General features: G+C 40.0%; 1 protein-coding gene across 10 annotated transcripts in view; it reads right to left on the reverse strand.

Moving 5' to 3' along the window:
- Iqcm (IQ motif containing M) overlaps positions 1 to 27,268 on the reverse strand; it is a 230,308-nt gene that overhangs the window by 169,975 nt on the left and 33,065 nt on the right. For 5 of the 10 annotated variants that reach the window (XM_063278180.1, XM_063278181.1, XM_063278179.1 and 2 more), the window contains 3 exons: positions 15,437 to 15,514; positions 13,248 to 13,330; positions 5,306 to 5,570 (listed from right to left, as the gene is read on the reverse strand). In XM_063278180.1, coding sequence (XP_063134250.1) covers positions 5,306 to 5,570; positions 13,248 to 13,330; positions 15,437 to 15,473 — 385 coding nt within the window. In that variant the 5' untranslated portion in view covers positions 15,474 to 15,514. Of the gene's footprint in view, positions 1 to 5,305; positions 5,571 to 13,247; positions 13,331 to 15,436; positions 15,517 to 27,268 lie in introns of those variants that run through there. The other 5 variants (XM_063278184.1, XM_063278183.1, XM_063278185.1 and 2 more) reach the window with 3 other exon arrangements.

Genomic DNA, 27,268 nt, shown 5'->3' on the forward strand with positions numbered 1-27,268 from the left:
TATATCCAAATCCTAACTCTTGAGTTTTCTCCATTAAAAACTACATACCCAAACAGGGCCCAGGGGGCCTAACCTAATCTAGATGTGACCGGAAAGTCTCCTTCATGATACGAAAAGACACCATGTAAGCAACTCATAGCCCTACTCAACTATGATGCCTATGAACCACAACAATGACCAGCATGGTATACTAACTCTAAGGGTGCAATAGTGACACACAGACCTTGACGGTAACCAACATCTCTCTAATTAGACTTAAGACCTGCCAAGAAGAGAGAAGTTGTGCCTGGTATTGGAAAACCTAACCAACTACTCAGGGTTAGTGAAGTCATGGACCTTGGGGAACCTACAACTAGCACTGGACTAATAATTCTAATCAGCACGATCCCTAACTACATTCTGCATACTTGACCTTATACATACAGATAAGTGTAGTTCTCACACCTCATTAAGGAAACGTCTCTTTACAACACAAGGAGGCCATTACAGAAAACTACAACTCTACAAATGGGAGTTGTAGAGCCCAGTCTCAACTTATCTACAAAAAAATTCCTGCACCTAATGTTTAGTGATCACTGCAGAAGGGACAAAAACATTGTAAGAGCCAGAGGAACAGAGAATTTGCTGTGAGCCTGTGTTTCCATGTAATGTCAGAAGCTACACTTTTAAAGTCTCACCAACATGACTGTTTGAGCATGAAGGACACCAGTAAACATGCTAACACGGAAGGAGGAAGCTCATGAAGTCTCAACCCTAGAGGAAGAATTACAGGCAACCAAAGAATGCTGAATGTGGTAGAAATATTCTTCCCTAGGGAAGAGTACACCAATTGGCTATCCATTATCAAATGGTCAGCCTGAAAATACACATACAAGCAACATTGCACAGATGAAGCAGGTTGTATTTATGTATATTTTGCAATACACACAGACACAGACACTGACATGGACATGCACACATGTGTGTGTGTGCGAACACATACACATACCCACACACATTTAACAATTTTAAAAGGGGGTCATGAATTTAAAAGATAATAAAGAAGGGTTTGCATGGGAAGGAAGGCTTGGAGTGAGGAAAGGGAAGGAAGAAGGGAAGGAGTGCTAGCACACCAAGAGCACAGGTAGGACTACAACTTCTGCTCCTAGGGACCCACCTGGAGCCCTCAGGACACAGGAGCCAAGGAGCAATCTGGGACAGGATCATTCCAGTTTCTGTCTGCACCCAGAGGTGATACTGAGCCACGGGCCTCTGTGTCCTGATCCTGCTGGGAAAGAGTTGGTCTCCCAGGAGAGCTGACAAACAGACTTACAGGAGGGTCAAGTGACTGTCAAAGACAGCAAGACCAGCTAACACCAGAGATAAACAAATGGCAAGAACCAAGTGTAAGAACATGAGCAACAGAAACCAAGGCAACTTGGCATCTTCAGAACCCAGTTTTCTTACCACAGCAGGGCAAGGATATCCCAACACACCATAAAAGCAAGATTCCCATTTAAACTCACATCTCATAATGATGTTAGATGACTTTTAAGAAGGATATAAGTAAAAACCTTAAAGAAATACAGGACAACACAAGTAAACAATTAGAACCCCTTAAAGAGGAAGCATAAAAATCCCTTAAAGAATTACATGAAAACACAACCAAACAGGTGAAGGAATTGAACAAAACCATCCAGGATCTAAAAATAGAAATAGAAACAATAAAGAAACCACAAAGGAAGTCAACCCTGGAGACAGAAAACCTAGGAAAGAGATCAGGAGTCATATATGCAAGCATCACCAACAGAACACAAGAGATAGAAGAGAGGATCTCAGGGGCAGAAGATTCCTTAGAAAACATTGACACAACCATCAAAGAAAATGCAAAATGCAAAAAGATCCTAACCCAAAACATCTGAGATATCAAGGACACAATGAGATCAAACCTAAGGATAATAGGTATAGAAGATAGCAAAGATTCCCAACATAAAGGTCGGTAAATATCTTCAACAAAGTTATAGAAGAAAATTTCCCTAACCTAAAGAGAAGCCCAAAAGCATACAAGAAGCCTACAGAACTCCAAGTAGACTGAAGCAGAAAAAAATTCCTCCCAGCACATAATAGTCAAAACACCAAATGTACTAAACAAAGAAAGAATATTAAAGCAGTAAGACAAAAAGGTCTAGTAACATATAAAGGCAGACCTACCAGAATTACACGAGACTTCGCAACAGAGACTATGAAAGCTAGACGATCCTGCACAGTTGTCATACAGACCCTAAGAGAACACAAATGCCAGCCCAGGCTACTATATTCAGTAAAACTCTCCATTACCATAGATGGAGAAACCAAGATATTCCATTACAAAACCAAATTTACACAATATATTTTCACAAATCCAGCCCCATAAAAGATACTAAATGGAGAACTCCAACACAAGGCAGGAAGCTAAACCCTAGATAAAGCAAGAAAGTAATCTTTCAACTAACCCAAAAGAAGATAGCCACACAAACATAATTCCACCTCTAAAAACAAAAATAATAGGAAACAATAATCATTAGTTCCTAATATCTACCAATACAAATGTACTCAATTCCTCAATAAAAAGGCATAGACTAAGAGACTGGATATGTAAACAGAACCTAGCATTTTGCTGTATATAGGAAACACACCTCAGTGAAAAGACAGACACTTCCTCAAAGTAAAAGGCTAGAAAAAAGTTTCCAAGCAAATGGTCACAAGAAACAAGCTGGAGAAGCCATTCTAATATCAAATGAAATCAACTTTCAACCAAAAGTTATCAAAAAAGATAAGGCAGGATACTTTATACTCATCAAAGAAAAAATCCACCAAGATGAACTCTCAATTCTGAATATCTATGCTCTAAATGCAAGGGCACCCTTGGTCATAAAGGTCATAAAACAGGCCTCAACAGATACAAGATGATAGAAATAATCCCAGGCATCCTGTCCTACTACCGTGGACTAAGGCTGGTCTTCAAGAACAACAAAAAATGACCGAAAACCCACATATACATGAAAGCTTAACAATGCTCTACTCAATGATAACTTGATCAAGGAAGAAATAAAGAAGGAAGTTAAAGACTTTTTAGAATTTAATGATAATGAAGGCCCAGCATATTGAAACTTATAGAGCACAATGAAAGCAGTACTAAGAGGAAAACTCATAGCTCTGGGTGCCTCCAAAAAGAAACTAGAGAGAGCATACACTAGCAGCTTGACAGCACATCTGAAAGCTCTAGAACAAAAAGAAGCAAATACACCCAAGAGGAGTAGAAGACAGGAAATAATCAAACTCAGGGCTGAAATCAACCAAGTAGAAACAGAAAGAACTATACAATGAATCAAGAAACCAAGAGCTGGTTCTTTGAGAAAATCAACAAGATAGATAAACCCTGAGCAAGCCTAACCAGAGGGCACAGAGACAGTATCCAAATTAGCAAAATAAGAAATGAAAAGGGAGGCATAACAACAGAAACCAAGGAAATTCAAAGACATCAGATCCTACTGCAGAAGCCTATACTCAACAAAACTGCAAAATATGAATGAAATGGACAATTTTCTAGACAGATACCAGGTACCAAAGTTAAATCAGGATCAGATAAACCATCTAAACAGTCCAATAACTCCTAAAGAAATAGAAGTTAAAAGTCTCCAAATCAAAGAAAACCAAGGACCACATAGATGGGTTTAGTGCTGAATTCTATCAGACCTTCGTAGAAGACCTAATACCAATACTATCCAAACTATTCCACAAAATAGAAACTGAAGGAACACTACCAAATTCCTTCTACAAAGTCACAATTAGTCTTATACGTAAACCACACAAAGACCCAACAAAGAAAGAGAACTTCAGGCAAATTTCTCTTATGAATATAGATGCCAAAATAATAAGATTCTTGCAAACTGAATCCAAGAACACATCAAATCAATCCCCCATCATGATCAAGTAGGCTTCATCCCAGGGATGCAGGGATGAAGGATGCCTATAGGCACATAGGAAGTGACAATAGGAGGTGTGGCTTTATTGGAGAAGGTTTGTCAGTAGGGTATGGCTTTGGTGTCTTAGAAGCTTAAACCTGCCTGTGGATTCAGATATAGAACTCACAACTACCTCTCAACCATGTCTGCCCGCATGCCATCATGGTTCCCACCATGATGAAAATAGACTAAACCTCTGAAACGGAAGCCAGTCCCAATTAAATGTTTTTCTTTAAAAGAACTGTAGTCGTGGTGTCTCTTGTCAGCAATACAACACTAAGACATTGTTATTTATATTTCTTTGCTCTCATCTGCTAAAAGCATAGATTCAAACCCTAGGCTGCTTAGATTCCCAAAAGTCTGGCCCTATCCCTCTTCCCAGCTTTGTTTCCTGATATCATGATCTTTCGCCCTTCTGGGGACTGAGGAATTTTTCTCCCACTGCTCAATGGGGCTTCTCTCTGCTCTTAACAATAAAGAAATGTCTTAAAATCCTATTTCTAGTGAGATCTTTGCTGATAAATTTTCATTTTGGCCTTTAGTTTATTATTTCATGGTGTTCCCATATACTTTCTTTTACTTCTCATTCAGCAATTGCCATGCAGTGGGAAAAGAATATTCTCGAACCTAACATTGATCTATAAGTCTTTTTTAACCTTTTGTTTCCCCAGTTCTGAACAGTGTCTGACACAGAAAGAAAAGTCTTTGCTGAGAAAAAAAAAACTATAAACAGATGAATGGCTTAGGAAATATTTTAGAAATACCTAAGCCTTTGACCACTATAACAACTACAAGTGTGTTTTGAGGTCATTTGTTTAAGCTGTTACTATGAAGAAAACAGTATTGACTTTGCTTAAATGGAACCGAGGTTTCCCCCTTACTACGCTTCTAATAAAGAATACATTTTTACTAATGTTTGCCTTGTGGAAAACTCTACAGCCTGGGAATACTGTTGAGGGAGCTGGGGAAACATCCCTGAAAAGAGGTTGCTTGCCCTAATGGTCCCCATCAATAGAACTTAAGCTATTTGGTAAATAAATATTCTCGAACTATCTGCACTAGAAAAAGAAAAAAATGTCACTTAAGGAAAACACATGAGCCAGTTCTGGTTCCTAGGTTCCCCTTCCCTGTTAGGATGCTCTTGTCACAGTTTCTGACAGATCAAACGTTGGAAGCTCCAGAAACCATCCTCCTCAGCCTTCACAGCTAAAACAAGGTTCTAGGTACCATGTGAACCAGAAAATTTTATTTCAAGCTCTCAAAAACAGCAAAGGGTTCCATGTGCTGCTTTTCCAATCTTCTTGCTGCCATGTGAGGCTTACCTTTTTTTAAAAGGTCTACAGGCTGGTACTTATTTTTTATATTCGGAACATGCTGCTCCTTCAAGGAAGTTTGCTGTGAGGCCTCAGTTAAATTTGAGCATTTAGCAGTGTCCTTGGGGGAGCTAATGCTTCTGAGTACCAACCGATGTTCTTCAACGACATTAAGGATTTCACTTTTCTTAATCTCGAAAGGTATGAATTGGCCAGTTTTCGGTTTTTGGTGTTTGTTTTTAAAGACATCTATAGACGTTCCATGAGCCTTATTCTATAAATAAAACAAAAAAATTAAAATTTTAATATTTATTTTTTTAATGTAGTTGCATGGTTAAGTTTATAGGTAAACTTTACCGAGATGAAAAAAAAAATCATACCATAGCTGGCTGCATTTTGAAAACCGTCTCGCTGAGAAGATATTTACTGCAACATGCATGACCGTTATTAATTAAGCCCACACTCTAAAGCTAGTCCCAAGCATGAATGGGACTTCAAAATCCCACTTCAAAAGGAAAGTGATTTGTCCAATAGCAGCTTGTGTCTCAAAAGAGATATTTTAAAATGTAGGTGTGCAAACAAACACCCCCCAAAACTTACATACAGGCAGCATTATTCAAATTGAACATTTAGAAATATAGAAATATATATGAAAGGGGTTGGGGATTTAGCTCAGTGGTAGAGCACTTGCCCAGCAAGCACAAGGACCTGTTCGGTCCCCAGCTCTGGAAAAAAAAAAAAAGAAATGTAAATAAAAGTGTATATGCGCTTCCTGGTTGCTGCCACCGCGGAGAGCTCATAAGCAACACCCCACGAGCAAACTTGAGCCTCGGGACCACAGGTAAGACCAACTTTTCTGCTGCAAGCCACCTGCCTGGTGAACTCAAGACACAGGCCCACAGGAACAGCTGAAGACCTGTAGAGAGGAAAAACTACACGCCCGAAAGCAGAACACTCTGTCCCCATAACTGGCTGAAAGAAAACAGGAAAACATGTCTACAGCACTCCTGACACACAGGCTTATAGGACAGTCTAGCCACTGTCAGAAATAGCAGAACAAAGTAACACGAGAGATAATCTGATGGCGAGAGGCAAGCAACAGAAACCAAGACTACATGGCATCATCGGAGCCCAATTCTCCCACCAAAGCAAACACGGAATATCCAAACACACCAGAAAAGCAAGATCTAGTTTCAAAATCATATTTGATCATGATGCTAGAGGACTTCAAGAAAGACGTGAAGAACTCCCTTAGAGAAACACAGGAAAACATTAATAAACAAGTAGAAGCCTACAGAGAGGAATCGCAAAAATCCCTGAAAGAATTCCAGGAAAACATAAATAAACAAGTAGAAGCCTAGAGAGAGGAGTCACGAAAATCCCTGAAAGAATTCCAGGAAAACACAATCAAACAGTTGAAGGAATTAAAAATGGAAATAGAAGCAATCAAGAAAGAACACATGGAAACAACCCTGGATATAGAAAACCAAAAGAAGAGACAAGGAGCTGTAGATACAAGCTTCACCAACAGAATACAAGAGATGGAAGAGAAAATCTCAGGAGCAGAAGATTCCATAGAAATCATAGACTCAACTGTCAAAGATAATGTAAAGCAGAAAAAGTTACTGGTCCAAAATATACAGGAAATCCAGGACTCAATGAGAAGATCAAACCTAAGGATAATAGGTATAGAAGAGAGTGAAGACTCCCAGCTCAAAGGACCAGTAAATATCTTCAACAAAATCATAGAAGAAAACTTCCCTAACCTAAAAAAAGAGATACCCATAGGCATACAAGAAGCCTACAGAACTCCAAATAGATTGGACCAGAAAAGAAACACCTCCCGTCACATAATAGTCAAAACACCAAACACACAAAATAAAGAAAGAATATTAAGAGCAGTAAGGGAAAAAGGTCAAGGAACAAATAAAGGCAGACCTATCAGAATCACACCAGACTTTTCGCCAGAAACTATGAAAGCCAGAAGATCCTGGACAGATGTCATACACACCCTAAAAAAACACAAATGCCAGCCCAGGTTACTGTATCCTGCAAAACTCTCAATTAACATGATGGAGAAACCAAGATATTCCATGACAAAACCAAATTTACACATTATCTTTCTACAAATCCAGCACTACAAAGGATAATAAATGGTAAAGCCCAATATAAGGAGGCAAGCTATACCCTAGAAGAAGCAAGAAACTAATCGTCTTGGCAACAAAACAAAGAGAAGAAAAGCACACAAACATAACCTCACATCCAAATATGAATATAACAGGAAGCAATAATCACTATTCCTTAATATCTCTCAACATCAATGGGCTCAACTCCCCAATAAAAAGACATAGATTAACAAACTGGATACACAACAAGGACCCTGCATTCTGCTCCCTACAGGAAACACACCTCAGAGACAAAGACAGACACTACCTCAGAGTGAAAGGCTGGAAAACAACTTTCCAAGTAAATGGTCAGAAGAAGCAAGCTGGAGTAGCCATTCTAATATCAAATAAAATCAATTTTCAACTAAAAGTCATCAAAAAGGTTAAGGAAGGACACTTCATATTCATCAAAGGAAAAATCCACCAAGATGAACTCTTAATCCTAAATATCTATGCCCCAAATACAAGGGCACCTACATACGTAAAAGAAACCTTACTAAAGCTCAAAACACACATTGCACCTCACACAATAATAGTAGGAGATTTCAACACCCCACTTTCATCAATGGACAGATCATGGAAACAGAAATTAAACAGGGACGTAGACAGACTAAGAGAAGTCATGAGGCAAATGGACCCAACAGATATTTATAGAACATTCTATCCTAAAACAAAAGGATATACCTTCTTCTCAGCTCCTCATGGTACTTTCTCCAAAATTGACCATATAATTGGTCAAAAAACAGGCCTCAACAGGTACAGAAAGATAGAAATAATCCCATGCGTGCTATCAGACCACCACGGCCTAAAGCTGGTCTTCAATAACAATAAGGGAATAATGCCCACTTATACGTGGAAATTGAACAATGCTCTACTCAATGATAACCTGGTCAAGGAAGAAATAAAGAAAGAAATTAAAGACTTTTTAGAATTTAATGAAAACGAAGGCACAACATACCCAAACTTATGGGACACAATGAAAGCTGTGCTAAGAGGAAAACTCATAGCACTGAGTGCCTGCAGAAAGAAACAGGAAAGAGCATATATCAGCAGCTTGACAACACACCTAAAAGCTCTAGAACAAAAAGAAGCAAATACACCCAAGAGGAGTAGAAGGCAGGAAATAATCAAACTCAGAGCTGAAATCAACCAAGTAGAAACAAAAAGGACCATTGAAAGAATCAACAGAACCAAAAGTTGTTTCTTTGAGAAAATCAACAAGATAGATAAACCCTTAGCCAGACTAACGAGAGGACACGGATAGTGTGTCCAAATTAACAAAATCAGAAATGAAAAGGGAGACATAACTACAGATTCAGAGGAAATTCAAAAAATCATCAGATCTTACTATAAAAGCCTATATTCAACAAAACTTGAAAATCTGCAGGAAATGGACAATTTCCTAGACAGATACCAGGTACCAAAGTTAAATCAGGAACAGATAAACCAGTTAAACAACCCCATAACTCCTAAGGAAATAGAAGCAGTCATTAAAGGTCTCCCAACCAAAAAGAGCCCAGGTCTAGATGGGTTTAGTGCAGAATTCTATCAGACCTTCATAGAAGACCTCATACCAATATTATCCAAACTATTCCACAAAATTGAAACAGATGGATCACTACCGAATACCTTCTACGAAGCCACAATTACTCTTATACATAAACCACACAAAGACACAACAAAGAAAGAGAACTTCAGACCAATTTCCCTTATGAATATCGACGCAAAAATACTCAATAAAATTCTGGCAAACCGAATCCAAGAGCACATCAAAACAATCATCCAGCATGATCAAGTAGGCTTCATCCCAGGCATGCAGGGATGGTTTAATATACGGAAAACCATCAACGTGATCCATTATATAAACAAACTGAAAGAACAGAACCACATGATCATTTCATTAGATGCTGAGAAAGCATTTGACAAAATTCAACACTCCTTCATGATAGAAGTCCTGGAAAGAATAGGAATTCAGGGCCCATACCTAAACATAGTAAAAGCCATATACAGCAAACCAGTTGCTAACATTAAACTAAATGGAGAGAAACTTGAAGCAATCCCACTAAAATCAGGGACTAGACAAGGCTGCCCACTCTCTCCCTACTTATTCAATATAGTTCTTGAAGTTCTAGCCAGAGCAATCAGACAACAAAAGGAGGTCAAGGGGATACAGATCGGAAAAGAAGAAGTCAAAATATCACTATTTGCAGATGAATATGATAGTATATTTAAGTGACCCCAAAAGTTCCACCAGAGAACTACTAAAGCTGATAAACAACTTCAGCAAAGTGGCTGGGTATAAAATTAACTCAAATAAATCAGTAGCCTTCCTCTACACAAAAGAGAAACAAGCCGAGAAAGAAATTAGGGAAACGACACCCTTCATAATAGACCCAAATAATATAAAGTACCTCGGTGTGACTTTAACCAAGCAAGTAAAAGATCTGTACAATAAGAACTTCAAGACACTGAAGAAAGAAATAGAAGCAGACCTCAGAAGATGGAAAGATCTCCCATGCTCATGGATTGGCAGGATTAATATAGTAAAAATGGCCATTCTACCAAAAGCAATCTACAGATTCAATGCAATCCCCATCAAAATACCAATCCAATTCTTCAAAGAGTTAGACAGAACAATTTGCAAATTCATCTGGAATAACAAAAAACCCAGGATAGCTAAAACTATCCTCAACAATAAGAGGACTTCAGGGGGAATCACTATCCCTGAACTCAAGCAGTGTTACAGAGCAATAGTGATAAAAACTGCATGGTATTGGCACAGAGACAGACAGGTAGACCAATGGAACAGAATTGAAGACCCAGAAATGAACCCACACACCTATGGGCACTTGATTTTTGACAAAGGAGCCAAAACCATCAAATGGAAAAAAGATAGCATTTTCAGCAAAAGGTGCTGGTTCAACTGGAGGTCAACATGTAGAAGAAATAGAGATCGATCCATGCTTATCACCCTGTACAAAGCTTAAGTCCAACTTGATCAAGGACCTCCACATCAAACCAGATACACTCAAACTAATAGAAGAAAAACTAGGGAAGCATCTGGAACACATGGGCACTGGAAAAAATTTCCTGAACAAAACACCAATGGCTTATGCTCTAAGATCAAGAATCGACAAATGGGATCTCATAAAACTGCAAAGCTTCTGTAAGGCAAAGGACACAGTGGTTAGGACAAAACGGCAACCAACAGATTGGGAAAAGATCTTTACCAATCCTACAACAGATAGAGGCCTTATATCCAAAATATACAAAGAACCCAAGAAGTTAGACCGCAGGGAGACAAATAACCCTATTAAAAAATGGGGTTCAGAGCTAAACAAAGAATTCACAGCTGAGGAATGCCGAATGGCTGAGAAACACCTAAAGAAATGTTCAACATCTTTAGTCATAAGGGAAATGCAAATCAAAACAGCCCTGAGATTTCACCTCACACCAGTGAGAATGGCTAAGATCAAAAACTCAGGTGACAGCAGATGCTGGCAAGGATGTGGAGAAAGAGGAACACTCCTCCATTGTTGGTGGGATTGCAGACTGGTACAACCATTCTGGAAATCAGTCTGGAGGTTCCTCAGAAAATTGGACATTGAACTACCTGAGGATCCAGCTATACCTCTCTTGGGCATATACCCAAAAGATGCCCCAACATATAAAAAAGACACATGCTCCACTATGTTCATAGCAGCCTTATTTATAATAGCCAGAAGCTGGAAAGAACCCAGATGCCCTTCAACAGAGGAATGTGGTACATCTACACAATGGAATATTACTCAGCTATCAAAAACAATGACTTTATGAAATTCGTAGGCAAATGGTTGGAACTGGAAAATATCATCCTGAATGAGGTAACCCAATCACAGAAAAACACACATGGTATGCACTCATTGATAAGTGGCTATTAGCCCAAATGCTTGAATTACCCTAGATGCCTAGAACACATGAAACTCAAGACGGATGATCAAAATGTGAATGCTTCACTCCTTCTTTAAAAGGGGAACAAGAATACCCTTGGCAGGGAATAGAGAGGCAAAGATTAAAACAGACACAGAAGGAACACCCATTCAGAGCCTGCCCCACATGTGGCCCATACATATACAGCCATCCAATTAGACAAGATGGATGAAGCAAAGAAATGCAGGCCGACAGGAGCTGGATGTAGATCGCTCCTGAGAGACACAGCCAGAATACAGCAAATACAGAGGCGAATGCCAGCAGCAAACCACTGAACTGAGAATAGGACCCCCGTTGAAGGAATCAGAGAAAGAACTGGAAGAGCTTGAAGGGGCTCAAGACCCCATATGAACAACAATGCCAAGCAACCAGAGCTTCCAGGGACTAAGCCACTACCTAAAGACTATATATGGACTGACCCTGGACTCTGACCTCATAGGTAGCAATGAATATCCTAGTAAGAGCACCAGTGGAAGGGGAAGCCCTGGGTCCTGCTAAGACTGAACCCCCAGTAAACTAGATTGTTGGGGGGAGGGCAGCAATGGGGGAGGAAGGGGAGGGGAACACCCATAAAGAAGGGGAGGGGGAGGGATTAGGGGGATGTTTGCCCGGAATCCGGGAAAGGGAATAACACTCGAAATGTAAATAAGAAATACTCAAGTTAATTAAAAAAAGTGTATATACATATATATATATATGAATATATAATAACATTTAAAGAATGGATGAATTTGAAGGAGAGCAGGAAGGGGTATATGGAAGGATTTCAAGGGAAGGATGGGAAGGGAGAAATTAATTATAATTAAATTATCTCAAGAAATACAGTCTATTTTTAAATAATTTTTTTAATTTAGTCATTTTAACCACCTCTGAGAACACTTAACTGCCTATAAAATTCCCAAATGTTTCTCTGCGAAGCTGGAAACCACTCAGGATGGAGGTATGCTGTCATGAAATGATTGTATGTATTGATAACAGGATATAATTTTTCAGTTGTTTTTAATCACGTGTTTCTTAATTTTGAGCAGCATAGTCAGTGGAAGACTGACACAGCTCCAGGTCCCTGAAATGCAATTGTCTATACAATATCTGTCCTACAGATGGACAGAGCTGGTTACAAAAAGCCAAGTTGTTGTCACTTCTAATTGTTGCCAACTCAAGATGTCATTAAGCTCTTGGTGCTAAGTATTACCTTTACCACTTGTCCCAATGGCTGCCCCGTCTTAAGATTTCCCACCTGCTCTGCAAAGCCTTTTTCCCAAACTGGGACCCCCGTCTTTGCTCCCTTTTACCCTCCCACCCTTCCTAAGACCGCACAACTGCCTGACGCCTAGCAAATGTCTGTTGAGCAGGCACAACGCTTGTTGCTGGAGATACGACATTCCGAGAAGACAGCCTGTCCTCCAGGGTCTACAGACTGCAACAGAGAGCTTTAATGCAAAGTGACACGGGAAAAGACACCGGTTCACATATCAGGCTGAGGAGACCGGAGAGGTGCGTCTCATGGTGAAGCTTCTATTCTAGTTTTGTCTAAACAGACTTAAGGGAATACTTACATAAAATGATAAATCCAAGAAAGGGTTAACACCCTTAAATATATCAAATGTGCAAACATGTGTGTGTGTGTGTGTGTGTGTGTGTGTGTGTAATCATCAAATCATTTGAATAATGATCTGTGTGCCATCTGAATCGGTTTTTATAAAAGCTACTTGAAGCTGTCATTAGTGTCCATGAAAGCTTTTGTGATGATCATTACGGTCTTCAAGTCCCTGACTCATTTTTTCTGAATAGACGCATTAAATAAGGCAAAGCAATACCTCGTTTACTCTCTTGTAATGCTGGGCGATAAGAGATTTTGCTTCTTGCAAAAAATCTCGCTGGGTGGTTTCTAATAAGGGGCCTAGAATGGAAACAAAAACACTGCTTTAAATAAAAGTATTTGTTTTGTGGCTGAGACAAGGTCACAAGCTGGCTTGCCATTTGCCATTGTCCTTCCTCAGCCTCCCAGGCACTGCTTAAAATCATTACTTACTTCCCTACAGCAAGGGGGTGAAGCTAGGAGATTAAATTTTGGAGACAGTTGTGGATTTTGTGGGGCTCAATTACGGGGACTTTCTAAGTAATCTTTACAGTTCGATTCGAAAGAAATGAAATAACGTCTACTTGTATGTAATATCTATTATTTGAAAAGAAAACTCAATTTATAGTGGTCAGGATAATGAGCTAAATGATCTTAAATATTAAGTCCCTGAAAAACTAAAGGAAAAAACAAACAAACTTGAAATATCCATCGTCTTTGAAGATTCTTTGAATATCATCTTATAAAAATATTAAAATACATTTGGGGCATAAAAATATTAACTCTTACCCAGTTGACTAAAGCATATAACTCTATACGTTTTTGAGTGCTTTTAATTTGTTGGTAAAGTAACAATTATAAAATAAAATGCCTCAATAAATCAGTAGGACTTATATGGAAATGAGAAATATCCATTCTTTTTTTTTAATTTTTTATTAGATATACTTCTTTACTTACATTTCAAATGTTATTCCCCTTCCCGGTTTCCTGTCCATAAGCCCCCATCCCCTCCCCTCCTACAGATATTCCTTCCATACATCCCCCTGACTGCCCCCCATATTCCTCTTCACTGGGGGTCCAACCTTGGCAAGACCAAGGGCTTCCCATTCCACTGGTGCCCCAACAAGGCACATATGCAGTTGGAGCCCTGGGTCAGTCCATGTATAGTCTTTCGGTAGTGGTTTAGTCCCTGGAAGCTCTGGTTGGTTGGCATTGTTGTTTTTATGGGGTTGCAAGCTCCTTCAACTCTTTCAATCCTTCCTCTAATTCCCCCCCCAAGGGGGATCCTTGAACAAGCCTTTTATGCACCCAAAAGTCCCAGAGCCTTGTAAGCCTGTATTTTCTAACACAGAAAGTTTCACTCCTTCCCAGTTAGACTTCACTTCCCAGAAAGCCTTCACAAAAAAAATTACAAAAAAGATAATCAAAGATTTATGGTCATGTGGGTGAGTCCATCCTGCATGTGTAGTCTGAGTGAATGCCCTTACTGGTCTGTGTTTGACTGAATTCGCAGGATTTGGAAAAGGCACCCTCAAACTGAGCCTGTTGGCAGATGCCTAGAATCCCAGCATTTGGGAAGCTGAGACAAAAAGATTTTGAGGCCAGCCTGGGCTACATAACAAGATACTGTCTCAAAAAGTCAAAAATAAAACTGTGCTAAATAACCTTAGGCACAATGAACTCAATTCTGCATGTATTCATTGCGTACCTGCTAAGCTCTGTGCTGCTTTCAGTGCCAAATGTGCCCACACGGGACACCGTTGCACCTGTTTTCTATGTACTATAGAGCTTGGGTTCTTCTAGAAAGAATCTATTAACAAACTCAATGGCATTTAGTACAAAGTATACTGAAATATAGAATAGCATAAACCACCACTAACTGGCCCCCTGATGACTAAACTTCACCTTGAAGAGTTAAAGCTTTACATTGCGTGATGGAAGGAAAGGTTTAAAACAGAAACATCTCCAGAGAAATGACCCAGTGAGGCAAATCCAAACTCAAGCAGCAGCTTTAAATCTGTACTTCATTAATTTCTTGAGCTCCCAGCACCCCAGCCAGAGTAGCTCAAACTCTGTTTCATATTTAAGCTCCTACTAAGTTTTATTTTAAAGGAAATAATCGTTGGCTAAAATAACATATATCTAACAGGTGAAAGCCAAAATATTTCAATAAAAGATTCATGCATAGAAAAGATCATGTTCCAAAAAGATAAACATGAACAGCTGTTAGTCATGGGCACTCTTGGCTATACCAGCCATGTTTCAAGCAGTGGGTAGCCGCACGTGACTAGTAAATAACATGTCAGGCCTTCTCTGTTCGTAGAAGTCAAAAGTCATGCTTTACACATGGTTTGTTCTGTGAGTCATTGCATCAGAGGAAAAGATTCTTCAAAACAATTTCATTGATTAGGTAACATGGCTACTCACCTTCCACTACTTCAGGTATAGCTTCTGCAGTTGCCATGACGGGTAGGTTGGGTTATCCTTCTTGAATGCTGAATGCCACTGTTTATGAGTGATAAAGATGTGACGGTCACTTATTTAGGTATTTTATTTATTCATAAATAAAATGATTAACTAACACTTATATTGCATACTTTTAATCTAAAACTTTCCGGGGCTACACACACACACACACACACAATCTTACAGTCGTTAGTGTTTTGCTTTCACAGATGTCTATATGCATGTGAGAGTATCAGAAGCCCTAGAACTGGAATTACAGATAGTTGTGAGCGGCCATGAAGGTGCTGAGACTTTAACCCAGCTCCTCTGGAAGAGCAGAGCCACCCCTCCAGCCCCCTGATCTAAAGCTTTCAATGTCTCTTCTCTGATGGGTGGTGGGGTATTTGCTTACATTCTACCTTACTGGACTCAAACAGCTTTGAAAGGGTTTGGATGTCTTTAAGTGTATTCCCAAAGGTTCCCATGTTGAAAGCATGGCTCTTGGTGTGCCAATGACAGTGTGAAGGACTTAAGAACTAGTGAAGCATCTTTAAGTCATGTGGAGGATGTAATAGGATTAGGTTGAGCTACCCTAGCCCCTCTGGCTTCCGGTTTCTGAGATATGATTGCTCTCTTCCTCATGTGCTGCCACTATGAGAAACTCAGCCACAAGCTTCCCCACTGAAGCTGGGACAAAGCTAGCGCCGTAATTTGCACCTCTGGAACGGAGTTAAATGAACTTCCCTCAGACAGTTCATGTATTGTAACAGAGCTGGACACCTCCTAGAGCTACTGCCTCACATTTGGTAGAGCCCGAAAGAAAAAATGGAGAGAAAGGGAACCAACAGTTCATGCGAACAGCTATTTCGTGGAGTAAAAGAACTCAACTTCAAATATTCTACCTCGAGATGCTGTGAGAGCTCACGTAACTTCATTACTTTCTTATTAATATCTAATTCATACCTTATACATTCCAGCTCTGATCTTAGATTTGTGTTCATCTTCAACTTAAAAAGTGCCCGGGGTTTTGTTCCCATCTCCTTCGTGACTTGTCTAGTCTCAGTCCCTTATCTCTGCTTTAAATATCATAGCTATGCTGGCTATTTCATCTGTGTAAGGAGCTAACAATAGAAGTATGTCTAAGAGTCCCATAACCCCACACAGACCACATGCACCTGGAAAGCAAAATTATACTAAAAAAAAAATACTAGAAATTAAACACTGCTTGTCCTCAACTGTGAATGACTACCATGCACCTGGGAAGTTTAATGAACATATCAGTCTAGATTCTAAGAACTTCATTTTTGAAGTTTACCTCTGCCTTGAACCTTGATACAGGGGTTTCTAGTCCGGTGTTCCAGATTCTGGAGATGCTCGGAAATGGACTGGTACATGGACGGAGCTGAGTTCTCCTTTCTACATCAATACTACGTTCCTTTGAAAGCATTATGCTATGTATTACGTGTCTCTAGAGTTATGGAATCACTTGCACTGGTGGAAACTGTGCACTCAGTGTTTGTATGATTATAAACAAGAATACTACATGCCTCGCAGGGACCCACACACCATCGTAGTCTAGACTTTACACATAACTGTTCAGTTGACTGACTCATCCAACAATCTGTGAAGAAGAGTTCAACCCTTTGGGGACTATTGTAATAAGCATAAACTCCACCCCACGAAAGTCATTACTATAGTCACATGTGGTTAGATAAAGAAGTATAAAAAGTTTCCTCGGTCCCTACCCAGACAAAGAAACCACTACAACACGTATTTAAAAATTCGGAATTCTAGAAAAATCTATTTCTCCAAGTCTCAGAATTATATTGTAGGCAGGATCACAGAATATGTCCTCTCTGGGTAGATCAACTTAAAGTTCTCTAAATTGGTAAGAGAAAGCTTAAGATTTACATTCCTGTTTTTGTAGGATAAGAGGCAAACAGAATTAGAACTCATTTCCTACCTTATCTTCATAAAGTAGATGACTAATCAGAGTTGATCATAGACTATACCATATAGGACCTTACATTTTTCCCAAAGGCCTATATATTAAAGGCTTGTATAAAAGTACCAGAAGGTGGTGGCATTTCCTGGTAGGAGGATCTCTGGAAACTGAGTCATACCTTTGAAGAGAATATCAAGACCCTAGACATTCTGCTTCCACTTCCAGGATATGAGCAAACTTCCTCCATCAAATGTCCCTAGTTTAAGGTACTGTGCCACCACAGACCGAAATGATGGAGTCAAACAACCATGGAAAGAAAATCCTGAAACCATGAGCTAAAACAAAACTTCTGTCTTTACAATTGGCCATTAGTATCCTGGAAATGTTGGCCAAGCAAAGGAAAGATAACAAATGTTATGTCTTTCATAAGGATGTACTTGGGATCAAGAACAGATGTGGTTGCCCCACAGGGGGATGCCGGGAAAGGGACCATACTTTAGGGACCTGGAAAAGGTGGCCCAGCAGTTGGTGTGAGAACAAATGACAGAAATTAGGCAAATGGGTGGAACTGGAAAACATCATCCTGAGTGAGCTAACCCAATCACAGAAAGACATACATGGTATGCACTCACTGATAAGTGGATTTTAGCCCAAATGCTCGAATTGCCCTAGATGCCTAGAACACATGAAACTCAAGACGGATGATCAAAATGTGAATGCTTCACTCCTTCTTTAAAAGGGGAACAAGAATACCCTTGGCAGGGAAGAGAGAGGCAAAGATTAAAACAGAGACTGAAGGAACACCCATTCAGAGCCTGCCCCACATGTGGCCCATACATATACAGCCACCCAATTAGACAAGATGGATGAAGCAAAGAAGTGCAGGCCGACAGGAGCCAGATGTACATCTCTCCTGAGAGACACAGCCAGAATACAGCAAATACAGAGGCAAATGCCAGCAGCAAACCACTGAACTGAGAATAGGTCCCCTATTGAAGGAATCAGAGAAAGAACTGGAAGAGCTTGAAGGGGCTCGAGACCCCATATGTACAACAATGCCAAGCAACCAGAGCTTCCAGGGACTAAGCCACTACCTAAAGACTATACATGGACTGACCCTGGACTCTGACCTCATAGGTAGCAATGAATATCCTAGTAAGAGCACCAGTGGAAGGGGAAGCCCTGGGTCCTGCTAAGACTGAACCCCCAGTGAACTAGACTGTTAGGGGAAGGGCGGCAATGGGGGGAGGGTTGGGAGGGGAACACCCATAAGGAAGGGGAGGGGGGAGGGGGATGTTTGCCGGGAAACCGGGAAAGGGAATAACACTTGAAATGTAAATAAGAAATACCCAATTTAATAAAGATGGAAGAAAAAAAAGAAAATGCATTAAAAAAATAAAAAATTTTAAAAAAAAAGAAATTTTCATTTAACACTAACTTTCTTCCCACTGTCTCTCCACACCAAGTTTCTAAATCTCCAGTCCCACTTTCACCTCCACACTTTGCTCTCAGAAACTTGACCTGTATCTACCTGTTCCTGGGGCCCTGGGCCTCAAAGCACCTTACGTTTTTGTCTGTCTTCACAGAAGAGCATCCGCCTTCCAAAGTGTGGACCAGATCATTTCCTTTCCACTGCTTCTGATTGCATTTAAAGACGTGGCCTTGGCCCTGGCCTTGTGTATCTCACCGTCCTATATAAATATGAAGAAGAAGCTTGGGACTGGGGTTGGGGATTTAGCTCAGTGGTAGAGCGCTTGCCTAGGAAGCGCAAGGCCCTGGGTTCGGTCCCCAGCTCCGAAAAAAAAGAACCAAAAAAAAAAAAAAAAAAAAAAAGAAGCTTGGGACTACAATCTTAAAAACTCCACAACTCTGGAACTAAGTCAGTAGGTGGATTTGACTTGGTTTAGTTTTAATTTTCCTCATTTAAATGATATTACTGGGATAAAATACTTTAAAGGGCCCTTCCGATTTTAATTTTGGTGTATTGTTTTTATATATTTTGAAATAAAAAATAAACCGCCGATTCTGAATGACAGAAGTCAACTATGCGGTCAAGGTTTCCCAGGTCTCCTTTGGCCACTTCCTGCCTTTTCAGAAGCTGCAGAGTCTGACATAAAAGGAAAAGTCCAGGCCAGACCTCCTGAGTCACGTGACTCCCCCACAGCCTTCGGCACTCCCTCTCATTCCATAACTTCTCTCTCGTAGTCTGGTCTGACCACTGTTCCCAATCTGTGCTACATTTCGTTCAGATTAACAAGGGTGATGGTCTATCCATATTGGCCACTGGACTAGATCACAACCCATCAGACGACACACTTCTGAGCAAGTCTTTGAGAAGTTTACCAGAGAGCGCCAGTGCCACCATACTGCTATACCAGATAGAATAGAAAGGAAAAGAGGAGACTCGGTGGTTCCCTCTGTACTTGCTGACTGTGGAGACAGTGCAAACAACCACCTCTTGCTTCTGCCACCACAACTGGAATCCTTATGCCATCCTATGCTGTTTCCTTAGACTGAAAGCAAAGATAAGCCCCTTCTCTTTCAAGTTGCTTTAGACAAAGTATTTTCTCACTTGTACAGAACAATAACTACGAGCAGAAAGAACCTGAGATTGCTCGTTTGGATTGGGGAGACTTGCCTTCGTCATGGTGTCTGTTCACAGCAGTAAAACCCTAACTAAGACACCTAGAATACATTTTAGCTAGAATCCCCATTGACCACACCTTGTATGATCCCAGAAGCATCCCCACTGGGCAACACACAGCCACCACACCCTCCTAAGAACCAGAAAAAGCAACAGAAACCAAGGAACAAAACACCCCTCCCCCAACAAAGACAAGACAGGAAATCAGCACCTAAAATTCCAGTCTTCCAAAGCCAATTGTGTAGACTCCAGTGTAACAAACACAAGAACAGCCGGGACAAAATGTCTCCACTAGGGCCAGCAACCACACCACAGAAGGCCCTGAGCATTGCAACATAGTTTAACTACAAGTAAGAGACCTTGAAGTGGTCTTTATGAATATGACAGAGGCCCTTAAAGAGGAAATGAGTAAATGGCTTCCAGCTTTGTATTTCCATGGAATTCCTGAGTGTGAAAATGAATGGATCACGACATCTGTATCTGTTAGTTTTGCTTTTCCTTGGGCTGTCCTTTCAGTTCATTTCGTCCTATTCCAATGTGTTAGGTTTTGTTTTATCTTTTTTTAATTTTATTGCATTATTATTATTTAGAAGTCTGTTCGATTTCTAATGACAGAAAGGGTGTGTTCTGGATTGGAGGGGAGGGGTGGGGAGGGGAGGAGGAACTGGGATGTTAGATAAAGGGAAAAGTGTTGCCGGGATACATTATGTGAGAGGAAAAATTGTATTTTTAATAAAAGGGGGGGAAAGGAAGCCGACTCTGCTGAGTCATGTTCAATAAGCCGTGGTTTTCTGTCATCTCACATGACTACGGATTACTACAGTGATCTATGAAATATAATTTGGTGAGGTGGAAGTTACCCCAGTGTGTGCTGCCCAAACACAGGGACCTTAATTCAAACACTCAGATCTCACTTGAGGCTGGATGGGGCAGCGTGTGCCTCTAGCTCATGTCTGTGTAGCGCTAGGGAAGAGAAGACAGCATGGTTCCTAGAGCTTGCTGACCAGCCAATCTGCTTAACTATACTGGCTCTTGGCTCAATGATATTTGTCTCAAAAAATAATAAGGTAGAGAGATATAAGGAAAGATACTCAAGATATAACTCTAGCCGCCCCCGTGGATATATACATATATGCACATACATACACGAAAATGATTTAGCAAAATCAAACATGTGTACGGAAGTTCCTGGGAATCAAGCAGATTATGCCTGTGTTAGTGAGAGTCGATCATTGTCAAGTGGAGCCACATTTGAGTAAAGGTACCAACTGCTCCAAGGAACTGAAATGCGTAATTTTAGTCTCTACATAATGTAAAATTGAAAACACAGACATCTAAGATGCTTTCACAAATCAGTAAAATTATAACAAAAGAAAACACTGAAAAAATTACAAGGCAGATTTCCAAATGGAAATTAGATAATACTCAAAATTGATTTGTTATTAGAAAAAATAAGGCTAAAATTCACAGACACATACCCAAATAAACGACTCTTTAAAATCCCCAAAGACATAGATCAACTCAAATATTCACTCCCTGCCTATTGGAGAATTAATTGGTCAATTTATTAAACTGGTTGGAAATAATCTTCAAAAACTAAATTCCTACCCATGAACCAGACAATTCTGACTCCTTATGGAAAAGGCAACACCATTTACTGAAAGATACATGTAAGGATGATCATAGTAGTACTGTGTAAAAATCGAAATAATAGAAACAATTCTAATGTCCACCAAAAGAAGAATAAATAATGTAAGCACGATGTACATAGTGGAAAATTTGCAGCCTTGACACTGGACTTAATCAAAGATCATTGGTTCTCACAGACAATGTTAAAGAGTAAGTCAGCATAAAGAGGATCTGATTTATGCTCCAGTTGATATAAAGTTCAAAACTAAGTACAACCTCTAGGGAGAGGAGTTAAGAGTCTCAGGTGAGACTATAAGTCCTAGTAATTTCTGACATTTATGGAATGTGGTTTACAATGTGTTCCCTTTGTAAATATGTATTATTCATTAAGCTATGCCCCTGGGAATAGTATACACTTTCCCAATATCTTATTTAGCAACTAAAATGCATTTACTGACACCTATTACTTTTTCAAAATGACACATAAGACTGAAACTAAGCTCTAATCCTCATAGATATTTTTATTTATTATCAGCTGATTCTCCATCAAAAGAAATATGAAGCACAGAGCTTTGTTTTAAAAAGCCGGATGTGTCAGAGTTACTTTGGAAGACCCACCTGGCCAAGTACTAACTTTTGTCTTCCATTGATTGTATATGTGGCTAAGCCTGTACTATTGCACCATAGAAAGCTGGGACCCTTCTAGGGAGCTAGCTTTCTATGAAAGAAATGTAAAGTCCATAGTTCAAATCCCTCTTGGGGATTTTATGTGAGTAAGAGCATGCAGGACAAGTGTTTGCTATCACAAGACCCCAATAAGGAGATGAGAAATGGAGACAGGAGAATCCCAGAGATGCTTTTAGCCTGGATACCCTAGACAACACAGTGAACAAACAGTAAAGATCCTGTCTAAAACAAGATAAGATGATAAGAACCAACACCTAGGGTTGCCTTTTGATCTCTACATGCACACCATAGCATATGCACATCTGCACACACACACACACACACACACACACACACACACACACACACACACACACTGTTGCTCTGAAGTCTTAGTTTTGTATTCTTCTACATTTTCCAAGACAACCTACTCTTTAGAAACCCTATTACTACTAAAACCTCCATGTAACCTGCCATGCATTTTGCAATATGACTAGTACAGAGACCTTGACAGGAAGAACATAATTAGCCAAATGAGAAATGAATCTAAGTGCTTTGGTCCAAAATAGCAGTGAACACACAAGCAGCTGGCTTCAGAAAGATCCACCTTTTACTACATTTCTCTCACCTCAAACTCCCATGACAGGAAGACTTAAGCTTTTCTTGAATAAAATGTACGAGTATTATGTCTTATCATGCATTTTTATGTACAAAGTTTCGTAAGATAAGTGGTCAGCTCTTGAAACATATACATATATCACTATACGGACTATGCAGGCCTTTTTTATACATTTTTGAATGTGTGTGTGTGTGTGTGTGTGTGTGTGTGTGTGTGTGTGTGTGTGTGTACATTCGTGCATGTGAGTCTGTGTATCAATAACAAAGGAAGCCATGAATTTGAGAGGAAGAAATAGTGAAAGGAATTCAAGGAAAGAAAAGTAGTGTAATTATATTTTAGTTTTTAACAATTTTTAATGAAAAGATTTTTGGTAAGAAAACTCTAAGTGAAGGTACATATTCCCAGTGACAACAGTAGAAGACTGACTCTCCCGTCTGTGAAGCACTCTTACATATCACGTATGGTTTCAAAATATCTCATGAAGATTCCCAAATTAATACATGACAAATGAAACACGATGTGCATGCTTTCGTGTTATTTTTATAGATTAAAACAGTGCTATTAGATGCTGGCGAGGATGTGGAGAAAGAGGAACACTCCTCCATTGTTGGTGGGATTGCAGACTGGTAAAACCATTCTGGAAATCAGTCTGGAGGTTCCTCAGAAAATTGGACATTGAACTGCCTGAGGATCCAGCTATACCTCTCTTGGGCATATACCCAAAAGATGCCTCAACATATAAAAGAGACACGTGCTCCACTATGTTCATCGCAGCCTTATTTATAATAGCCAGAAAATGGAAAGAACCCAGATGCCCTTCAACAGAGGAATGGATACAGGAAATGTGGTACATCTACACAATGGAATATTACTCAGCTATCAAAAACAACGAGTCTATGAAATTCGTAGGCAAATGGTTGGAACTGGAAAATATCATCCTGAGTGAGCTAACCCAATCACAGAAAGACATACATGGTATGCACTCATTGATAAGTGGCTATTAGCCCAAATGCTTGAATTACCCTAGATCCCTAGAACAAACGAAACTCAAGACGGATGATCAAAATGTGAATGCTTCACTCCTTCTTTAAATGAGGAAAAAGAATACCCTTGGCTGGGAAGGGAGAGGCAAAGATTAAAACAGAGACTGAAGGAACACCCATTCAGAGCCTGCCCCACAGGTGGCCCATACATATACAGCCACCCAATTGGACAAGATGGATGAAGCAAAGAAGTGCAGACCGACAGGAGCCGGATGTAGATCGCTCCTGAGAGACACAGCCAGAATACAGCAAATACAGAGGCGAATGCCAGCAGCAAACCACTGAACTGAGAATAGGTCCCCCGTTGAAGGAATCAGAGAAAGAACTGGAAGAGCTTGAAGGGGCTCGAGACCCCAAAAGTACAACAATGTCAAGCAACCAGAGCTTCCAGGGACTAAGCCACTACCTAAAGACTATATATGGACTGACCCTGGACTCTGACCCCATAGGTAGCAATGAATATCCTAGTAAGAGCACCAGTGGAAGGGGAAGCCCTGGGTCCTGCTAAGACTGAACCCCCAGTGAACTAGACTATGGGGGGAGGGCGGCAATGGGGGGAGGGTTGGGAGGGGAACACCCATAAGGAAGGGGAGGGGGGAGGGGGATTTTGCCCGGAAACCGGGAAAGGGAATAACACTTGAAATGTATATAAGAAATACTCAAGTTAATAAAAAAAATGTTTTAATAATGTAAAAAAAAAAAGAAGGATTTAGCAAAAAAAAAATTAATTCAAAAAAAAAAAAACAGTGCTATTATAAAGTGTATTTGGCCTTAATCATTTATGTCTAAAATAGAAGGCATTAACATCTTATAAATAATAATACAGAGTAAATACTCACTTTGCAAAATAGTTCCCTGTTGATATGCTTGGGACATTTTGTAAATAGGTAAAAGCAACAATGAAATTGCTAAAAAATTAATTACAACAAATAAAACAAAATAAAATAAAGGGCAAAGCTATCGTACAGAGAATCGTTCTGTACTGAGAAATAGTAAATTTAAAGATCCAGTCCAAGAAATTGAGGCCAATCACAGTCTATTCCTTCTGTGTACTCTCCTTTCTTTATTCTCAAGACCTTGCAAAAAATACTGGTGTAGGAGAGTTTATATTTAAGTAACAGCTTCAAGTAATATAATTTGAAGATGGCAAAGAATCTTAAGAGTTTCTCTGAGCCCCCTTCCTACAGGTAAGAAGAATGCATTTCAGGTATATGTAAAGAATTTATATATCCATTTAGCACTGGGTTTGTGAATGAATGGAAAACAGGATACAGATCTCCCGATTCCTGAGAAATAAACTTCTTCTGGGGAATCGTACTCCCCCTACAAGGTTCTTAGTTCCCATTCACTGGTCTTGAGTTTTATACAACCAGCTATTATATTAAATGTGCCATGACATCACTGTTTCGAAAACTAGAGTCCTGAGTCTTGGAGGCTGCTTATGTTAGAAAAAACTCAAGATAGTTACTTATTCTCTTAACCAAAACTCTTTATCCTGTAAAACATAATATGGATGATGGTGATGGTGGTGGTGGTGATGATGGTGATGATGATGGTGATGATGGTGATGGTGATGATGGTGGTGGTGATGATGGTGGTGATGATGGTGATGATGATGGTGATGATGGTGATGGTGATGATGATGGTGGTGATGATGATGGTGATGATGATGGTGATGGTGGTGATGATGGTGATGATGGTGGTGATGATGGTGATGATGATGGTGATGATGGTGGTGATGATGGTGATGATGATGGTGACGATGGTGGTGGTGATAATGGTGATGAGATGGTGATGGTGATGATGGTGGTGGTGATGATGATGGTGATGATGGTGGTGGTGATGATGGTGATGATGATGGTGATGATGGTGGTGATGATGGTGATGATGATGGTGATGATGGTGGTGGTGATAATGGTGATGATGATGGTGATGATGATGAGCCTTATAACCCAAAATGATGCAAGGCCCAGCTCCAGGAAGCACTCTCCTATTTGACTCACACACTCCTGCCTCTCTTTCCATGTTAGAGTTGAATATTTTAGGTGTTATTTTTAACATACAGATAAGACTCATTTTCAGAGAATTAAGACAAGCAGCCGACTCGGGAAAGTGTGGATAGTGTAGGAAGAGCAGAAATCATTAAGAAGGAAGGAAGGAGGGAGGCCAGAGGCAAGAGGCCATAATGACCAACATAATCAGACAGGAAAGGGAGTCAGAGATTGTGCAAGCATGATATATGATAATAAATTATATTTTAATCCCGCAGATAAGTGAGGCTTCTGTAGAAGACTAGACCAAAAGAAAGAGGAAGGTAGGAACAGGTTTTCTTTGTGGAATGGAGTGAGTCAGAGATGCACTTTTAATCCACAAAGGACCCCAAACCAGAAGACAGTGTAGTGACAGAAATGAAGCAGTGCGGACAGTGTCCCAGCCCCCACAGGCAGGTAAAGGTTCCTAGGGTTCGACACTGCTGAGACACCCAGAAACCAGCATAAACCCCACAGAAGGCAGAGTGGCACCTGACTCCACTAAAAACAATGGCCAAGAGGGAGCAGAAAAGGCGACTACTTCCTGCTAGAGGCATGGCTCATTCTAACTTCCCTATTTAAGAAGTAACATAAATGTGGTCAGACCCTGCCAGGCCCTGGCTAAGGAACGGGATGTGCAATATTCCCATCAGTGCAGGGGCAAGAGCCAGGAAGAACCATGGCTGGGTCTGAACTGGAAATCCTCCCAGCAGCCACAGTGTGACTCAGAAAATACAAAAACGCAAAAAAAAAAAAAACAAAAAAACAAAAAAAAAAAAAATCCCTATTCTGTGTAAACCAGGCGGTTATAAGATAACTTTAAAATCATAAAACATGCGCTCCAAACCATCACTGGAAAAAGTAATGAATGATACCAATAATTGTAATGAATTGACATCCCATAGAGAATGGGAACAGCAAACGGCATGAGATGGAGTTAAACGGACACTGAACTCTACCATGAGAGGAGGAGGAGATGGGGTGACTTTCGAAGAGAACATCAAGCTACAAAGTAAAGCAGTCAGGAGTAAAATAGAGACATGAAAAAGAAGAGATTGGAATTTTGGAAAAGGAGAATATATTATTTGGAAAAACTGTATGTTCAAGGTACAAAGTAAGTCTAGATTGGATTAGACTAAGAATTAGAAGACGGCATGGAGGATTTCCCAGAAATGCTTAGAGGAGGGAAAAAAAGATGAAATATCAAATAAGAGACATAAATACTGAAGGATCCCAGA

Source organism: Rattus norvegicus, chromosome 19 (assembly GCF_036323735.1).
Source record: "Rattus norvegicus strain BN/NHsdMcwi chromosome 19, GRCr8, whole genome shotgun sequence".
NCBI lineage: Eukaryota > Metazoa > Chordata > Mammalia > Rodentia > Muridae > Rattus > Rattus norvegicus.